General features: G+C 33.3%; 1 protein-coding gene across 1 annotated transcript in view; it reads left to right on the top strand.

Moving 5' to 3' along the window:
* LOC107443892 (nose resistant to fluoxetine protein 6-like) overlaps positions 1-18,420 on the top strand; it is a 24,987-nt gene extending 6,567 nt beyond the window's left edge. The window contains exons 4-15 of the mRNA XM_016057901.3: positions 696-798; positions 3,174-3,415; positions 5,511-5,675; positions 6,664-6,757; positions 8,178-8,270; positions 9,427-9,586; positions 10,332-10,411; positions 13,977-14,120; positions 14,700-14,823; positions 17,254-17,428; positions 17,497-17,639; positions 18,263-18,420. Coding sequence (XP_015913387.1) covers positions 696-798; positions 3,174-3,415; positions 5,511-5,675; positions 6,664-6,757; positions 8,178-8,270; positions 9,427-9,586; positions 10,332-10,411; positions 13,977-14,120; positions 14,700-14,823; positions 17,254-17,428; positions 17,497-17,639; positions 18,263-18,376 — 1,637 coding nt within the window. The 3' untranslated portion in view covers positions 18,377-18,420. The remainder of the gene's footprint in view (positions 1-695; positions 799-3,173; positions 3,416-5,510; positions 5,676-6,663; positions 6,758-8,177; positions 8,271-9,426; positions 9,587-10,331; positions 10,412-13,976; positions 14,121-14,699; positions 14,824-17,253; positions 17,429-17,496; positions 17,640-18,262) is intronic.
* The last annotated feature ends 2,322 nt before the right edge of the window (positions 18,421-20,742 follow it).

The following is a 20,742-nucleotide window of genomic DNA, read 5'->3' as shown; positions in this document are numbered from 1 at the left end:
TATATATATACACTATAGCCCAGCGGTATGTCCATGAAATCCTGCAGGCACATGTGTTGCCACTCATGCAACGGCTCCCAGGAGCCATTTTTCAACAAGATAATGTTCTGCCTCATACGGCAAGGGTGTCACAAGACTGTCTCCGTACTGTTACTAGCCTTCCTTGGCCTGCCCGATCCCCAGATTTGTCTCCAATCGAGCTAATCTGGGATCATTTGGGACGGCGAATTGGGCATCCTACGAGTTTGAACGAACTAGAGGCAAGGTTGCAGCAAATACGGAACGAAATGTCTCAAGACATCATACAGAATTTGTATACATCATTGCCCGATCGTATCGTATCGTGCATTCGTGCTAGAGGGGGTCCAACGGGGAATTAACTCCTCTGTTCTTTTTCTCTGAAATAAATTATCCTTTTTCGTTGATTTTCTAATCATTTACTTATATCAAAGTAGTCATGTAAAATTTTGTTTCATTTTGATGACTCCTTCTTGGTGCGCTTTTTGTCCATGAGTCTAATTTTATGGCTATCATCTGCACTAATTAAAGCATATTTGAGGTTATACCCTTGAAGAAAGACTGAGCCCTAAGGTCATTACATCATTGAAATTTGATTAAATTACATTAAAATGCATTCAGAATGTTCCTTTTTTTAGCACTACATGAATCTTTTAAAAATCTTGAATTCCTTTCAGAACGTCTTCCGGTTCTCAAAGATCACAAATCCGTCCTCACGTTGAAAAGTGTCACCTGTAAGTTGAAAGAACAGAAATTGGATACATCAAGCTTAGTCTATTTGTAAGTATTGCGGGAAAGAAAAAAAAAGCAACTTTTTTTAATATAATTTTACGTTTTAAGCAAAAAAGTATTTTTTTTCAGTTATAATTTTTACACACAACATTGACAGTTCACTTTGCATTTGCACGACATTAATCTTGTTTTTTTTTAATCGTTTTTTTTCTCTTGTCTTTTTGAAATAAATTTTTAAAAGATGATGTCAAATGCTTAAACAATTAAGAGAAATTCCTTTTTAATCGCTAAGACAAAAATATTAGAAAAAAAATTGAAGAAAGAAAAACATTTACTTATCTATTGGGAAAATGGATGTTTCTCCAGATGTTCTCGCACACTGCACCAACTCCATCAACCAATCAATTTTAACACAAATAAAGAGTTGCTGCAAGGGAAATAAAAAAACATTTATAAGTTCTTGGGGCTGATTGCATGTTAGATGTGTGATTCATATATTGTTCGCGGCTATTGGAAAAGAATTTTGGTGACAGCTGGAATGGACAACCTTAAAATGTTGTGTCTGTCTAATAATGGGTAATCACAATGAAGTGAACCGGGTTTCAATCCCGGCGATGGATACGCATCTGGCTTGCACCGACCACAGTGCTGACGTGTAATCATGGGTTAGACTTCCCTTGCCGTCAGGCTAACCTTTGGGATGTTTTCTTCTTCATGTAACGCAAATTGATGGTCAGTTCCATCAAAACATCCTCTGCGAAAGTAAATTTCTCCCAGTACTTGATCCAGAAGTTTCCTTGTCTTCCTGATTGGGTACAAAATTACAAGGCTACGCTGTTGAATATAAGTAGTCGTAAACCCACAAAATTGGGTCGGCTGTTCAACGGCCATTATAAAATATACATTACTCTGGGGCATGTATAGCCTGATCAGTTGGGCATTGGATTTTTGTTCGTGAGAATGGGAGTTAGAACCCAGATGGCCGAAGAATCACCCTGTGTATTAAATGGTGACTGGTGCCTGTAAAATTTGTCGGGGTCACAAAGCCGTTCCCATAACAAATCAATGCCTCTGGAGGGTACTGATCCAGGAGTTCCAATGTATTTTGGATTGGGTTCAAAATTTCAAAATTGCACCGGCTTGCACCGATCACAGTGCTGACGTAAAATATCCTCAGTGGTAGACCGATCATGGGTTACAGTCCCCTAGCCGTCAGGCTAACCGTGGGAGGCTCTCGTGGTCTTCCTCCCGATGTAACGCAAATGCGGGTTAGCTCCATCAGAAAGTGAAGGCAAATTTCTCCCAATACTCGATTCAGGAGTTCCCTTGTCTTTTGGATTGGGTTCAAAATGACAAGGCTACAGAGTTGAACATTAGTAGTCGTAAACCCATAAAATTGAGTCGACAGTTCAACGACGGTTATAAAATAAAATAAAAATAATGCTATGGGGAGGAGAAACCACGAAAACTTCCCACGGTTGTTCCAACGGTAAGAGTATTCTAAAACGATAATCCGTCTGATTGAAAGGATATTTTATGTCAACTGGTAGCAGAATTTATATGGACCAGCCATCGGGGGGATTCGAATCTGGGGAAACTCATCGGGAGGCCCCTGGGCCACCGTAACTACAAGATGAATATTTTTCTGTTTTTCAAGTTCTGTATCAAACATATTAATTTACTCAAAGAAATGAATGAAATAACTTCCCAGACGTTAGGATTACGAACTGATTCTGTATTTTCAGGAACTTTCGCATTTGCACAGAAGCCGAAATTATTTCAATACTTTGAAAATATAGGCTAAATTAAATCATTCTGTCAATTTAAACTTGAAAATTTTACAATCCGTAGCTGAGCAAGCGGCAAATGACAAGAAAATTTATTCAAATGAGTTCATTTTATACCATTGGCTGAGGATCTTCCATCTAATTAAGATGTTTTTAATAATTTTTGTTTTAACCTTTAGGCAGGAATTCTAAAAACAATTGCTTTGAGATCAGCAAACCCCCGCAGTGGACTGATCGTTAAGACACGGTTCCCAGTTGATCACTAAAGTCAACCATCGCAGGCTATGGTCAGCGTGCGAGTGGGTGACCACTAGGATCAGTCTGCGTAGGGACCGAGGGTGGGCGGAATTAGTCCTCGTTAAACTGTTCTACCATAAAAGCGTGCAGGTCGTCGGGCTACAGAAGCGGGCGTGCCATCCCCTCTGTAGAGGATCAAAATTGTGATGTCTTTGGATCATCCTCATGAATGTTTCCCAGACCGTCGTCAATAGCCCATTGTACAGCTCTAGTGTGACGTAAATGAACTACAACAACTTGAGATCAGCTGAGTAAAGAATAAAAACTAGTAGGAATTAATATTAGGAGGTTAAATCTTGAAGTAACATTATCTTAAAATCATATGTTATTTGGTTTTAGGTGTTTTATATTCTACTTCCTGTGCATGTCCTTGGTGGGAACTTTTTTGCACAGCCGAAAAAATTCTGTAACAATGTTCCCTCTCGAATCATCAGCTGGGATGGAAAAAGAATCCTCTGCAATTGATACATCTGCAAAACGTTTCTCGATTCCAAGAACTCTGTGTGAAACTGATACCACTGATAAAGAAATGTTGACTCCCAATATACAGCAAGATACATTAATTTCTCCAACTCAACATGGTATTATTATCATTATTTTGAAAATAAACCTTCTATTACCAAGTTGCTTCCTTTTTGGAAAGCCACACAAAACCTTTCAAATGAGATAAATCGATATTACCTTCTTTTTTTTTATTATTATTTTTTTTTTCTTAAAAAATTGCAATTCAGTAAACACGCTTTTCCTTTCTTACGTTATTTCCCAGTTTTAATATAATATACATTTTTCATTATAATTATTTATAATTCGAATATAAAATGCTGATATTAAATGTATTTTATTCAAATTCTAATTTTTTACGTTTTTATTATATTTTGTTTTCGGCGCCATTTTATTTGGCAGGGCTCATAATCACAGTTAGTGCTAAAACAATTTCACTAAAGGTCACCGAAAAAAAAGGGATGTTCTTAGTGAGTCAACTTCAGTTATTTATTTACAGACCTTGAATCGTTATTACGCATTTTATTCTCTAATTTGCACAGTTTAATTAATATAGCTACGTTATTTATTAAAATTTATTCGGGATTAAACATAATGGAATGCGTGTCGTACGATTTGACCCTTAGAAATTTAATTCAATTTGAAAACTGTTTTGAATTTTAATAAAAAAGTTATTACCATACGAAATATTTTTAAGTAATCACAGTTTTTTTTTCAGATGAAAATGCATTCATCAAAATTCAAATGCTTGAAAGCAAGTTGCATCGAATTTTTTCTTCTTTTATCTAAAGTTCGTGACATTTTTAAAAATAAACTCACTTAACTTAATCTCTGTTCGCGTTTCTCTTTTATTTGAAACTGTAGTGAATTCTCATAACCCTTTCAAATGTAAGCATTATCGAAAACATAAATTCCACCCTCTATTTAAAGAATCTAGTGAAAGACAGCGCGTTAATTTGAAAACATGTAAAGTTACCGACGTGTCAGTTGCGACCTGAACAACACATAAAATCTTTAAATATGTATTCCCCAATGAAAATATTTTTTTTTCCATGTGCCTTTTATCATAATCAGTTAAACTGATTTCTTTTTAAAATCCTCTTAAATATCATATTTTTCCATTTATTCATTCATGATTGTATTTGGACTGTGTCAGCTTCTGTCAAACGATGCTATAAAGGCGGTGATCGCCATTATTAATATTGGTTGAAGTATTGTTTCAAGGAAAATGAAAAAAAAAATTTTTAAATTTTATTTCTAATGTCAAAAGAAAATGACAAACTCTTACGAAAAGGTGAACAACAAGTAAGAGAAAAAAGTCACTATCTCATTAACAGATGTCGGTAGCGCCTCACCTCAGAGTCCCCACGCAGAGCCGAGCATCTCAATAGAAGTTCGAGCATAACGGGCAATTTGGGTCAGCGAGAATGCCGATGCGGCAGAGGTGGTTCGCCAGGCAATCATGGCCTACCGCAAGTCTGAATTCTGCAACAGCTTTATTGCGAGGCTTATCGGCAATACCCTGTTCTAAGCTGCTCCTCCAACTTCTTGAAGAAATACGCTTTCCAGTTTTGTCTCATAAAATGTTTGATATAGAGTTTTGCTGAATGAAAGTATTTAAGAGTGCCTGGAGTTGGATTTAAGAGTGCCTGGCAATCCTGGGATAGTCCTAGAGATAGGTATTTCACGAGATCTAATAGCTTGAATGGCAGATTTGGAGTCAGACAGTATGAAAAAAAAAATCGTTTTTTTTAAAATTTGATGTATTAAGTAAGAATTAGTATATTCAAAATGGCCATATTTAAAATATCATCAAAAAAGAATCCCTTAAAAGGATCAAGATAACATTCTCTACATCGAAAAGTTTTGTTAGCATGAAAATGATATTTTTTTAACTGTTGGAACTGGGAGGCCTAAATGGCCACCCTCACTTGCCACACAATTTGAAAGGAATGAATTTGTTCCTAAGCCAACCCCCCATAATCAATACTAGTACTGAAAATACTTTGGCAATCTCCAATATGAGAATTATTATAACCATATTTGCTGTAAGAAATTAACAGTCAGATTTTCGATGAGGTAAATAAAAGTGCATCGATAAGAGAAATAAAGTTGAATTTAAATTTAATTCGATGAAAGTAATATTTTAAGATGTTTTTCAATGTTTCATTACAGCATCCACAAAATTTTGGCAATGTTTCTCGATGATAGAAAACGGAAGAAAGATTTTGAAGACAAAATCTAGCGGTGATCAACTCCTTAGCATTCACGGCATTCGATTCCTCAGCTTAACGTGGGTTATACTTGGTCACACATACATCACTCCTGTTTCCATCATAGGTATTTCAATATATATTTGTTACAATTATTTCGGTGTACATTAAAATAGATATATCCAGAGTATTTATTATCCCGAGAGAACTCGGGCCGTTATTACGTTTTTATTCGGCTGTTCGGGAGTTTTTATATTTGTGGGACGTACAGTTGTATGGAATGGATGAATTTACGTAGAAAAAAGAGTAAAAAAATGACGAGTAATGATTTTTTCAGATCTATACAAAGACTCATATTTAACTTTTTTTCATTTTCCGAAGATAATGTGGGATAGAAAATTCATGGTAAAAAAATTATTTTTTGCACATTAAAAAAAATTAAACTTACAACTTGTGTATTAAGTTTAGTTTCAGTTCTTTGTATTTATTAATGAAATAAAAAAAAAATTATTGAATTTTTGCATTTTCAAAAAGATTTGTAAGGGAAGCTATAAAACCGGATCCATGAAATTGGACACTTTCTTGGAACATAATTAAATTGAACACTATCTACTACTAAACGGATTCTTACTGTTATAAACTAGATTCTTTCGGCTATTAAAAGCATCGTGCTGAATGAACTTTCCATTATGACATTGAATAAATACTACTGTAAAAACAATAAACACATATACTTTCGATTATTTTTACGAGAAAACAGACTTTTTTTTTTGCTATAAAATTGAATAGTTTCTACTAAAAGGATTTAAACTATAAAAAAGGTACTTTTCATTTAGATGTTTTTCTCTATTAAGTTGAATACTTTCTATTATTAAATAGATACTTTCTGCTATGAAACAGACACTAAAATTGGATAATTTCTATCCTGAAATTGCATAATTTGCACTTTAAAAAGAAGTACTATAAAATCAGATACTTTCTTCAATCGGTAGTTTTTATCTCTACGATATAACGTGTGTAAGGAGGAATTTTTGTTCATTGCAAATTATTACTTTATAATGCAACATTTTCTTCATCACAGGTGAATGTCATTTTTAAATAAATTTTAATTTCAGGGAACAGATTGGATGTTTTGAAACTAATGGACTCTTTTCTTTATCAAATATTGTTGCAAACACCTTTCTCAGTCGATGCTTTCTTTCTTCTCAGGTCTGTCTGTCTGTTATTATTAGATCATGTGACGTTTGGAATAACCTTGAATAGCTAACCAATCGGGCAAACATGCATCAACAAGAATGGCAACTCTCCAGACAGATTTCGTTCTGATTATCATATTCTGTAGAATAATTTGCAAGAATCAGGGAATAATTATAAAAACTTAGGATTATCTTTAGATAAACAAATTTTATAATTGCGGAGAAAAAGTTTTCGATTTGCATTAAAAATTCTCAAGATATTGCGGCTACTCCTTCCCCTATTTTGGAAGTCAAAAATCCGAATGGGTCGTGAAGAAATGCACGTTTATTCAGAAAAAGTGCCATTAGTTTTTTTTCTTCTTTTTATCTGATTATTAAAAAATAAAAGCTATTCAGGAAGTTATTTTTTTTTTTGGTTCACAGTTTTTTTCCTCGAAATTTCTCCGCAATTTTATTCCTCATTTTTGTTTAAACTAAGAGTTTTTTTACTTCTGAGAGACATTATATAGTTCCATCTTAGAACTCGATTATGTTATTCAGTTTCTCTGTTCTAATGTTGACACGTGTTTACTTAAGTGTGCATATTAGCTAGGGTGAAATTGTTTGTCATTACTTGACAAAATGCTTATAAGATGAAACGACATTTCTGTACGTTAACTATTCATTTATTATCAAAAATATCTACAGTCAACACATTAGTTGATAGAACAACTTTAATCTAACGGTTTAAAATACTATTACAATAGAGAGCAAATTAGTTAGGACATTGTAGCGATCGACCAATTAACACACCAAAAAATATATTTTTAAATTAAGTACAGGCCAAATTATGAGACTCATTGTTTTTATGTTTTGTTCGTGCATCATCAGTGGGTTAAATGAGACGATAATTAGGTCCAAATTATTAGACGCACAGTTTTAATAGTGCACGAGGCTTTTACACATTCAGAAGATATACTTCCTATTGGTATTTATTCTTAACGTATTGCATTACAAATGTTAGCCCATTGATACACGAATGTAAACAAGTACAAACCGGTTTCTGCATCACCTGATTAAGATTTTCACATAGAGTGCGTCTCATAATATTCCTAAAATTGTGACATTGAAGATAATAAAACTTGTGATAAAACATTTATCACCACTACTTAAATTTTTTGCCGCTGAGTGGTAGCGCTGTCGTGTCCTTGGTTCGATCCTCGGGCCTTTCATCCCTTCTGTGGGTCGATAAAATGAATAACCTGGGAACTAAACATTGGGGCGTTATGCTGACCATCCAACGGGAGCATATGCTCCCCAGAGCTCAAGAAAACTGAGATGGGCACAGTAGGCCCTCTATGGGCGCCATTGAGTTTAAGACTGTACCTAACGATACCTAGACAGCACTGTGAAAAACACTTTAAACGACTTCTTAACAACCTTTTGTTTTTCAGTGGATTTCTTTTAACCTACCTGTTCTTAAAAGAAGCCGATAAAAGGAATGGAAAAATAAATTGGATATATTTTTACGTTCATAGGATATGGAGGTAAAGCCATTTTTTAAAATACTATTTCGTTTAAAAGTATGGCATTTGAGGACTGTCATTAAAATATACTGTGAAGTTACCAAAAAATAGTAGAGAATCCAACATGTATCATCAGTTCTCGTTCCAATTGTTTTTTAAATCATCAAATGAATCAGCCTGGTTAAATACAAAAGTATATTTAAAAGCAAAAACAAGGTGCTATACAGGAAATCCTTTTTACATTAGTGTTGGATTTTAACATTGAGAAATGTTATAAACAACTTTTTTAAGAATTATGGTAACGACTGTTTCGACGGAAATAAGATTTTAATAAATGAGCTTAGCACAATTCACACTTATAAACAACCAATTTACATAAAGGGTTTTTTCAATTTTTTGCATATTTAATTCCGATTAATTTGACAATAAGAATAACAAGAAAGCTTCCAATATTGCTTTCATTCATATTATCACTTGAATATGGGTTGGCATTTCTTGTTCACAATAATTTTTTATAAGAATCGAAAGTTTGTATTTGCATCAATTTCTATTTACATATAAATTTCCATGTTTTTAAGAAAGCAAATGTTTGGCTGCCTATTAAAAATTGCTTCGACATTAACATGATTCTTATGTTTTTTACTATGTACACCGAATGTCAGTGTATTTTTTTGTTCTCAAATTTTAGTTTCAAAATAAATTTATAAAATTTTTTTAAAACTGTTTCACTAAAGCATTTAAAAAATATCTACTTTAAACTCGTGTAAAAAATCAGACACCTAATTTGAATATTAGATAAGTAATGAAAAAGATTAGAAAAGTTGTACATTAATAATACAGTTAAATCTCGCTACAACAATATTTTGGATACCAAATCAATATGTTGTTGTAGAGGAATATATTATTATATCGAGAGCCTACATATTTTGGGGATTATGAGATACATTTTTTAAGATAAGATTTTTTTAAAATTTTAATGTTACATATGTATTAACTATAAATCTTTATATTAAAAATTAATTTGCAGAGTGTTTCAATACGAATGTCGTAAGAGATAAGGGAGGCAATTTTAAGAATGGAAGGTACATCAATTATTGAAAGCCATTCACTGTGGTGGCATCAGAAAAAAAGATTTTGCAATAATGAAAGGTTTTTATTGAGGGATTCACTTTTTCAGATTGACGCCAGCGTACATGGTAGTTGTGTTCTTCTATTTGATTGTCTTCAAATACTTGGGATCAGGACCTTTTTGGGACGACAACCACTGCGACGCTTCTCGTGGATCATGGTGGAAATATTTACTCTACATCAACAATTTCATACCAATCAATGATATGGTAACTCATACAATTTAAAAAAAAAAAAAGAGCATTTAAAAATGGGTCTTTTTAATGTATTCTTTTTTTTATTACTGTATAATTGTTCAATATGAAGAAGTATTTTGTGAAACAGTTGATTTGAAATGGTGTGACCATCCAGAAAGAAGAAAAAACATTTGACCAGGGATCGTCATAAGGCGTTTTTTTTCTTCTAATTTTATTATTTTTAATTGAATTTATGAATCGTTTGGTTGTTTTATATTAGTTCAATGAAATGGTTAGTTGTTGATTTTTTTTTAAGGATACCGAGTGTAAATGAAAGTACAATTTGCAAAGTAACTTACAATTTATTTTTATATATTTTAAATCCTTCTTGATCTTAAATTCATCTCAAATTTCAATAAAATGTATATTAATATAAATGCTATGTGCATCATCAGAAATCCTTTTAAACTATTAGTGGAGTGAAAAAGCTTCGTTCATGTAGATTTTTTTTTCTTTATTTATAGTAGAATTTATCGTATGAAATTAGCATGAGTAAATAAAAATAGAACATTTTTTTTTACGAATAATCAAACAATAAATATGAAGTCATTAGAAGAATTTCAAATGCACAATTAGGTAAAATACCCACAATTCAATAATGATCTACTGAAACACACAAGATAAGTATCGACACAAAATTACATTATAAACTAAACATTTCTTTTGAGTGAGAGTTATATTGTTTAAATGCATTCATAAACAGTTTAATTTGTTGCAGTGTGTAGGATGGTCTTGGTATCTGGCGAATGACATGCAGTTTTATTTGACAAGTCCATTCTTCTTGTATCCTTTGTGGAGGTAAATTCTATTTTATTAACTGTCGATTCCCTCATTATCCCGAGTAACTATCCCGAGAAAACTCGGGCATTTGTTTTATCACTCGGCCGGAAGAAAAAATTAATCTGCCGTGACTGCGTTACTTACAGAAAAGGTGTTTGGAAAGTTGTCCCTTGCATACATTTGCCCTGAGATACCTCGGGATAGTAATTTAGTGGTGAATTAAACTTTTTTTTTCTTCTTTACACATAAAAACTTTGTTTTGTTTTAGTTTCTTGTACTTATTAATAAAATATGTTGATTTTTTGCATTTTTTTTCCAAACAAAGCGGTATGGGAAACTGTTAATAACGTAAATCTTTCGAAGCATTTCATAAAATATGACAAAGATTCATTGTTGTTGACTGTTAAAGCAGAGGGGTGCGATTGTTCTTGTTATCCAGTGGCGCCATCTATGACCAAGAATTCGACTTTTGCCACACGTCACGCCCGTTTATAGGGCGAACCCATTCATGCATCCACAGATCGTAATTTTGACCTGAATCAGAGGACGATCCATCTCCAATTCTGTACCCCCAGAGGTATTGATTTATTATGGGAACATGGAGGACTTTGCGACTCGACAGATTTAACGTGCATCAGTCACCATTTTACTACACGAGGAGTCTTCGGCCGGCGGGATTCGAACCCAGCGCTCTACCGACCAGGCTATCCCGCGCCCTGTAAGATCTAAAATGAATAAAACAAGAGCGAAATAAAGTGGTTTTCAGAGTGCTATAAAATTTTATAATGAATCCAGATTTTTGTTTTAATTTTTATAATTTTTTGTGTTTACGACTATTCATGTTCAAGAATGTGATTTTTGCACTGAATCCAGGATCGTGAGATTTCACTTTCGATGGAACTAACCCGCAATTGTAGAGGAAAACCACGAAAAACTCTCATGGTTAGCCTGACGGCAAGGACATTTTAAGTCAGTTCTGTGGTCGGTGCAATGAAATTCTTATCCATCGCACGGATTCGAACCCGGTTTTACATCGCATCATCCAAATCGATTTTCATCTCTGCTGTCATCAAATTAAAAAGCTAAGAAGCGTAGACTTACTCAAGTTTTTAGAAAAAAATTAATAAAAATGATCTATTTCGCTTTATTTTCTACCTTTTTTGAAAGGTGTTGCCTAATAATACTATATTATCAAAACTTTTTATCTACCAAAACAAATCGAGAAAACGTCAATTAAGAATTTAACCTAGAATGGTTTTTCATACGTCATTTAGAACAATTACATTTATTTATTTATTGGTATTTTTGACATTTTAGTTTTTAACGAATATATATTTCTACACTTAAAAAAATCGTTTAATAGAATTAAAAATATATGAGCAAGCTTAGTTTCTCCACCTTTTTTTCACATATTTAGTGGATTAAAAGTAAAACTTATATATAAAAAATAGAATATAGGAAGTTTGATCTTTTCAATTCGAAGTTTGAAATATAAAATAAACATGAAATAAATAATTATATTTTTGCTCTTAAGCGAAGCTATATAACCAAGCTAAAATCGCCGGCAAAAGAAGAAAACCCAAGTCTTTTAAAAAAAATTTTTTAATTATCTTTTTCTGCATTTAGTAAAAGTATTTATTTTTTGAATAGTTCTCTAAATTGAAAAATAATGTTCGTTTTAAAATGTATCCTTAATCATAGTAAGTTTTAAATTTAAATCTTTAATAAAATTCTAAGAGAAAAAATAAAATTTTACTCTGTACAATTTGTATTATTTTACTTCCAAATATGATATTGTCATAATTTTATTTATTCATTTTTACAAAATAAATCGTTATAATGCCAATAATTGAATAATACATTCCAACCCCGCTATAGTGAACTCCCGGATATAATGAACGAAATGCTTGCTCCCCTGTCTTGCTACACACGAAAGTGGTATTTTCTGTGGATATAATGAATCAAAAAAAGAGAGGATAGTTTTTATGTCTTGGACTGATCTTCTTATACGAGGGTTGCTATTTATATTTCTGGCCTAATAATGAAAAAACAAATATGTAGGATCGAAATTGGTTTTATTGTTTTTCAAAATGCTCTCCATGATGATCAATACACTTTTGCATGCGTTTGAACCAATTTTCAAAGCACTTTTTCCAGTCCGATTGAGGTAACTCTAAAACATGTGTTTTGAATGCATCAACCGCTTCTTCGGGGGTCGAAAATCGTTGTCCACGTAATTTATTTTTGATGTGTGGGAATAAGAAGAAGTCATTGGGTGCCAAAATCAGGGCTGTACGGCTGATGACCCATCAGTTCGATCTTTCGCTCCGTCAGAAATGCCTTTGTTTGAGTCGATGTGTGAGAGCTCGCATTGCCATGATGAAGAATGATTCGCCTGTTCTGCTGCTCTTTTCGAATTACTCCGATGACTTCTGGCAAACAAATGGTCGTGTACCATTCAGAACTTTCGATTAAAATCGTCTGCGGTCGCCTAGCAACACTTACTGTTGCCAAGGCCAGAAATATAAATAGCAACCCTCGTATCTATTTAAATATTTGTCTCTTAATTTTACTTGTTACGTATTATCTGGAGAAATTTCTGAGTGAATTGAAAATTTTTTGCACTCACTATACAATTCGTTTATTTAAAGACTGCATTTATTATTATTTTATTTACTATATAGCATATATAATCGTATATAATATAATTTATTTAATACAAAATTATTACATGAAATTCAAGGCAAAATATAAGCTTCAGTAAGCAAGTGTTATTATTTTATTTAAATACAAGGAATACAATTTTTTACATCATTTTAAAGAATGCAATTTTAAGTGGTCGAACTTAGAAAAGAAATTTTTTCCAGCAAAGGAGAAACGATGAACTGTTTTATAATGATATTAGAAAAAATTGCCCGAAACAAGCAAATTCTGCCAACCAATAAGCACCAAAATAATAAACAACTGTAATTAAGGTGTCTCTCAAAAAAATTCTTTAGATACCCCAGAACAAATGACCTATTGTTACAATATCTATTAGTACAATAGTTATTAACACGAAAATGAACGGCATCCATAAATGTAGGGTGATTTCGAACATTTCCTAAAGCGAATAATTACTTTTTTTCCATTAATTTTGCTTCACAGTACATAATTTGTTTTTAATTCAATAAGTACTGATTTTAAATGGCTCAGTTTCATAAAAAGACGTTTCAAAAGCGTAAAAAAATAAACTAAATGTTTTTTGATAACATTAGGGATACTCATTGGGTGATGTAGTCCGCTACTACGTTTACGTTGATCTGACAGAGCAAAAAAACACAAAGAGACTACTTTTTTGATCAAATTCAACTAATAATGTGTCTTTAAATTATTTGACAAAAATATTGACCATTGAGAAAAATTCATTTTACAGATTTCTGGAATCTCTCTGCTTTCAAACTGTTCTTCCTTTCATTAATATGGGTTATTTTATATACATGGTTAGTTCTTAATGTAAGATAATAGTGTTATCATACTTTTGTTATACTCAGTACTTTAAGTTAATTTTTAGTTTTTTTAAAAATATTTATTTGTATCCTAGATGGCCAGTGATTGGATTCAGCTTACTTATATCGCTACTGATCGGAACATGGACTACTACTGCCATTATAAGTTATCAAAATGACATTGTACCAATGTTTGTTGGTGTAACACACACAAGTGATTTCGCAGCCTACACTAAAAAGTAAGATATTTCAAAAGAAAAATACAGATTTAAAATAAAAAAATACGGAATTTATGGTCATTTAGCTGGGTCCCATTTTCTCCACCACCAAAATGGTTTTAAAAGCATTCAGAAGGTTGCAACTTAATTGATTTTCTGGTACCCCTGATAAGAACCCTTAATAGATAAGCATTCAAGTTTTTCCAACATAATTCCTGGCCAAATTATTAGACGCACTATGTAATGTGCAGTTTTATTGTTTTTACGGTTTGCACTTGTTTATACGTTAAATTAGACAATATATTATTCTAATTCGAAGATATTTTTTATAAATATAGAATATTTATTATATCAGGTATTATATTATAATTATTAGACTCAATTATTCGATAGTGTTTTAATAATGACATGTTTTGCACGAGTGTATAGGCAATACTTTTATATCTAAACATGCACGTCATGGGATTTTATTCAGGATATTTCTTATATACTTCTTATTTGTGATTATTTTTAACGTATTGCATTACAATGTTAACCAATTGATACACAGTAGCATAAACGAATCGTCTGAGTGTATTAATGTATGGCTAACCCTTTCAGAATGTGGGAATCGTTTGACTTAATATATGACAAGCCATATTGCAGGATTGCACCCTACGTCATTGGAGTTATGCTTGGATTTGTTCTCTACAAATTGAACAAAAGGAAGAGATTTATGAATTGGGTGAGTTCATAACAGATATAATATTGTTTTTGTTTTCAGAAAATTTAAGTTTTGTAGAATGGCAACTTCAATAGAGAGTTTTGTTTTTATATTTCTAAAAGAAGAATGTTTATTTTGTGAATCGACGTCTCCTTTCTTTAAATTTAAGTACAATCAAGTCATTCTTTTAATATACAGGCCAAATTGTTAGACTCACTAAAGATTCTATGTAAAATCTTAATTATTACTACGCAGCTCTATTGTTTTTACACGACTCAAATCGGTTTGCAATTATTAACGTTCGTGTATTAATTGGTTAATATTGTAATGCAATATGTTAAAAATAAATACAAATGGGAAGTCTATAAAAAATCTCAACCCATTACATGTGTGTTTAAACATAAAAGTATTGCCTATAAACTCGTGCACATCATGTCATTATTAAAATACTACAGTGCGTCTAATAATTGGATCTAATTATTATAATATACTAATATAATACCTGATATAATAAATGTTCTATATTTATATACTATATGTCGTCTAATTTAAACACTAAAATAAGCAAGTGCAAAGCGGTGTCAGTCGGGTAAGGTAATCTTATAGTGCGTCTAACAATTTGGTCATAGACTGTAGTTCTATTCCATGTAATGTAAGGACCTCATGAAAGTATCTAAAGCTGTTCGAAACTACTGAGGGAAGAGGCTACTAAAGAATCAGGTAACCTGCGAAGTGGCCTCCAAGTTGGCCTTTAGGAACGATTTTAACAGCTGTATATTTATCATCCCGGTTTAGCAGAATTTATCAGTACATTTTGTTTTATCCCGTTTTTACTCGGTCCGATTTGCCAAGTTTTATTTGGGAGCTCATATTGCCCGAAATAACTCGGGATAGTAAACTGTTATTAAAGGTTTCTTATACAAATTTCAACTTGTGTATTATGTTCCTTGTTAATAAAGTAAAAAAATATGTTTTTCATCAAGATAATTGGTAAATTCTTTTCCATAAAAGAATGTTTATAATCGGTATCTTTTGAATAATCAGGGTCCTAATAATTGATTCACGATGGCTTTATAGTGGTTTCAATTTCAGTATGTTTGAATTTATGAGACTGGCATAATATTTTCGTAGCATTTCCTTTTTGCAATTTTTTGTTGTGCGGAAAAAAAAAAAATATTATATCGATGAAATTATCAGGTAGCATTTTCAGAATTTCCACCGTATTCAAAACGGTGACTTCTTCGTGGTATACAAAAAAGGAAAAGATTTCAACTGTATTTAATTGACAGTTAATGCACAAAATGTGTTTAATTAAAACTTAAATAAAAAAAAAATTAGCGCAAATGAAATATTTATAAAAAAAAATTGAAAGAGAAATTAAAAAATGGGGAACTGAAGAGATGGCTCAAATAGTTCCGGTTAAAACCACGAACTCGGTGGTTTGAAGTGACGCTCATTACACAATGTATCGAAAAGCCAAATTTATTCTTATATTATAGTTTAAAAAGATGCTTTTCGATCTTATTTTATTCAACGTAGAAAGACATTTAAGTAAATAGAGAGACATTAAAATATTGATATCGAAATTTATGTGTTAAGACAAATGTATTTTTTATTCATCTACACCCTTAAGGAAATATTTTATAGAATTAAAATAAGACGAAAACTACAGGAGGAATATTTCCCTAAAAATCACAGAAGAAAAATGTCATCGTTTAAGTAAATATTTAATTCAGCTTTTTTACCGTTTCGTTACACATGGGGTCGATTTTTGTAAAATTTATCTCAGATTTTTTTCAGAGGCATTAGAGTAGAAACTCTTTATCCATTTTTTCATTCTGAGCTTTATACAATGGAAATGGTAGAGTGAAAACAAAATAATAATAATTAGATGTAAAAATGAAAAGAAACAAACAAACTGGTATTTCTGACTGTTTTGGAACGAATCCCTCTTTTCTGGTCCCGCAATGGACTGATCGCAAAGATACTATTCTCAGAAGAACATTACTGGCTGCGGTCAGTGTGCAGGTGGATGACCACTTGGATCAGCCTGCGTAGGAACCGAGGGTGCGCGGTATCGGTCCTCGTTAAACTGTTCTACCGTAAAGTGCTCGACTTCACGTGCAGGTCGTCGGGCTGCCGAAGCGAGGGTGCCATTCCCTCTACAGAGAATCAAAATTGTGATGTCTTCGGATCGTCCTCAGTTATGTTTCCCAGACCGTCGCCAATAGCCCATGCAGCTCTAGTGCGACATAAATAAAGTACCTACCTACCTTGTAAAATTTTATCTCAGATATTTATAGGCATTAGAGTAGAAACTCTTTAATCCATTTTTTGATTTTGAGCTGTGTGCATTTGAAAATAGTAGTGTAAAAAAAATTTAAAACTAACTGTAAAAATAACAAACAAACTCTTTTTTTGGAACGAATCCTTCTTTTGCGTAATCTATAGTGGCAACAAGCTATAGGTTGGATAGTTGCAGCATCTTGTGGATTGAGTGTCATGTTTGGTCTGTATCACGCTGACATGAGCCGGACAGCTGCCTTTTTCTACAATTCCCTGAGCCGGACTGCCTTTTCCATTGCATTGGCCTGGATAATATTTGTGTGTGAAACAGGACACGGAGGTATTTCTAAAACATTTCTTATTTTTTTAATATTATTTTTTTTGTTTGATTATATTTGTTTGTTTTAGGTGCGATGAATAAACTGCTATCGTGGAAGTTTTGGATGCCACTGAGTCGTCTCACCTATTCCGCATACCTTATTCATCCCATATTTATTCACGCTTACTACAATTCATTTCAGACTGCATATTTCTTTACAGACTTCATTGCTGTAAGTTCATACTATTTGTTTGCTCCTTCATTTTTTTTTAAAAAAATGTGTACTTAATAATGACATTAAAACCTGTTTAATTGCCGGATGATGTTGAGAAGAGCACTCGTTGTTTTAAATCTCGTGTTTGGGAAAGAAGCTCTTCCCTGATTATCCCGAGTTATTGCAAATATCCCGAGTAAGAATTCGTTTTGTTTTATCACGTTTTTATTCAGCCAAAATAATAATAATCTGCTGGAAGTTTGACCATTTTTGTTTGGGAGTGCGTGGATGAATTTACAGAGAAAAAAGAGCAACAACAAAAAAATATGGCGAGTGAAAGTAATGCAGATGCATGATGAAGCTGTGAACAAATATTCAACTTTTTTCATTTGGGATAGTTAACAGATGGTCAATTAAATATTTCTTACGCATAAAAAAGTTAAAATGTCAACTATGTTTTCTTTTAGTTCCTTGTATTTATGAATAAAATTAAAAAATAGGTTGAATTTTTGCAAAAACAAAAATTGGTATAATGATGACATATTTTCGATAAAAATAATACAGAATTGCTATTTCTAATACAGAATTGCATACATTTGTTGGTTAAAAAGTGACGCTAATGAATACATTTTTGTTTACAGGTCACCACCTTTTTAGGTTTTCTTGTTATGTCTTACTCGACAGCATTCATTTTCTCAACTGTGTTTGAATCTCCTTTGATGAACTTGGAAAAACTGATTCTGAAAAGACAATAACCCTTCTTTTATTGCAATAAAGTATAAAAATTATTTTCTTCCTGTTTAGTTCTCCTTTAATAAGGGATTCCAAAATACTATGCAAAACTTTACCACTAATATGTATAGAAAAAATTCTTTTTATTATAATATTCAGAATTGTGAAGCTAGAAATGATAATTTTAAGTTGAGTCATATGAAATGACTATTTGCAAAGAGATTGTAAAGGAGTTTTGTCTGAACTAAATAGCTTTGTTTTATTGAAATGACTTTGGTGCTCAATTTATGCTTATAAGCCTTTGTCAAGTTGAAAGACATACAGAACAATTCAGAGAAGGACCACACAAAGAATACATGGCGGGATTCGAACCCGCTCTTTGTCCAACGTTTGGTGGGCGATACCGCTCGACTAAAGAGGCCCCTGGTCTAAATAGAAAAGGAGGCTCAGTAGTGAAAGAATTTCGTCAGGCAAAAACTCTCTACGTAAACGTTTTTTAGTCCCGCAGTGGACTGATCGTTAAGACACGGTTCCCAGCAGATCACCGAAGTCAAGCATCACTGGCTACGGTCAGTGTGCGGCCATTTGGATCAGTCTGCGTAGGGACCGAGGGTGTGCGGTATGGGTCCTCGTTAAACTGTGCTACCGTAAAGTGCTCGACTTCGAGCGCAGGTCGTCGGGCTACCGAAGTCGGACATACCCTCCGCAGAGGATCAAAATTGTGATGGCATGTCTTCGAATCATCCTCCGGGATGTTTCCCAGACCGTCGCCAATAGCCCTTTGTGCAGCTCTAGTGCGACGTAAATTAACAACAACAACAACAAACATTTTTTAATTTTTTTTTCTTCATTCATATAAATTATTGTATCCTTAATAGTTTCTATCATTATTTTCTTCTTTATGGCAGATTAGGGGGAAAATCTTGATTTGGCCTCACACTTGAAGCCATTCGGTTAGTTGTAGTTTATTTACGTCAACTGCACAATGGGCTATTGGCGACGGTCTGGAAAACATCCCTGAGGATGATCAGAAGACATGCCGCCACAATTTAGATCCTCTGCAGAGGGGATGGCTCCCCCACTTCGGTAGCCGACGACCTGCAAGCGAAGTCGAGCACTTTACGGTTGAACAGTTTAACAAGAACCCGTACACTGGCACACTGACCGCAGCCAGTGATGCTTGACTTCGGTGATCTGCTGGGAACCGTGTCTTAACGATCAGTCCACTGNAAGCGGGGGGGGGGGGGGCATCCCCTCTGCAAAGGATCAAAATTGGGATGGCATGCCTGCGGGATGATTCTAAGATCGTCGCCAATAGCCCATTGTGCAGCGTTTATTGGAACTTGCAGTCTCTTATAAACCTTTTGTGAAATGGATAGCAGAATAGAAGGAGAGCACGCTCTGCCCAGGGAGTCTCGACGTGAATGATCGAATGAATAAATAAGCGTGGATTGTGAGAGAGTGTCGTTAAGAATAACTAGAATTTAACTGAAACAGTTGAAGTTTAATAGTATATAAGTGGTTGTGCATTTCATCGAATCTTCTATGGTGTATTTCGCCCTCCAGTCAGACTGTTTCAATTCAAGACTGTCATCTCGTTGAATTCCGCAACTAAAAGTGGCTAAGTGTTTTTAAATTTGAAACTGCTTTTCCAATTAACTGTCACATGAGGTGTCAAAAATCTTTTCTGAATTTTTAACTTAAGATAGATAGATCTTCTGGAGATTGGTTCCCACAGGTTTCAGACTGTTCAGAATTTTACTTACCTTGGTCCAATAGTTACTGCCGACAATAACATAGACAATGAGATTCGGAGTCGTCTAATTTGTTCAAATAAAGCTTTTTATGGTTTAAAACGTTTTCTCAAATCCTCTCTTCTATCAAAAAATACAAAACTTTTACTCCATAAAACATTAATTAGGCCAATACTTACCTATGGCTCTGAGACCTGGAACCTAACTCAAGCTGGTGAAAATAAAATTGCCATTTTTGAGAGAAAAGTTTTGAGGGCCATCCTTGGTGGGATAAAAATAAATAATTCCTGGAGAAGACGATATAATACTGAACTGTATAAAATCTACAGAGAGCCAGATATTGTGAAATTCATTAAAATAAATCGAATGAACTGGGCAGCTCACATTTTCAGAAGGAATGATGACTCAAATTTAAAGAAAATCCTATTACACAAACCCCTAACGAACAGGAAAAGAGGTAGACCCAGGCTGAGATGGCTGGATTTAGTTGAGACTGATTTCCTTACTCTAAAGGAGAAAAACTGACGAACAAGAGTCAAAAGTAGAGAGAAGTGGATTCGAATTCAAAGGAAGGCACTGGCCCATCCTGGGCTGTCTAGCCAGATATGATGATGATATAAACAAAAGTTTGAAAT

This window comes from Parasteatoda tepidariorum, chromosome 2, assembly GCF_043381705.1.
Source record: "Parasteatoda tepidariorum isolate YZ-2023 chromosome 2, CAS_Ptep_4.0, whole genome shotgun sequence".
NCBI classification, from domain to species: Eukaryota; Metazoa; Arthropoda; class Arachnida; order Araneae; family Theridiidae; genus Parasteatoda; species Parasteatoda tepidariorum.
This window is presented reverse-complemented; position numbering and strand designations above follow the sequence as displayed.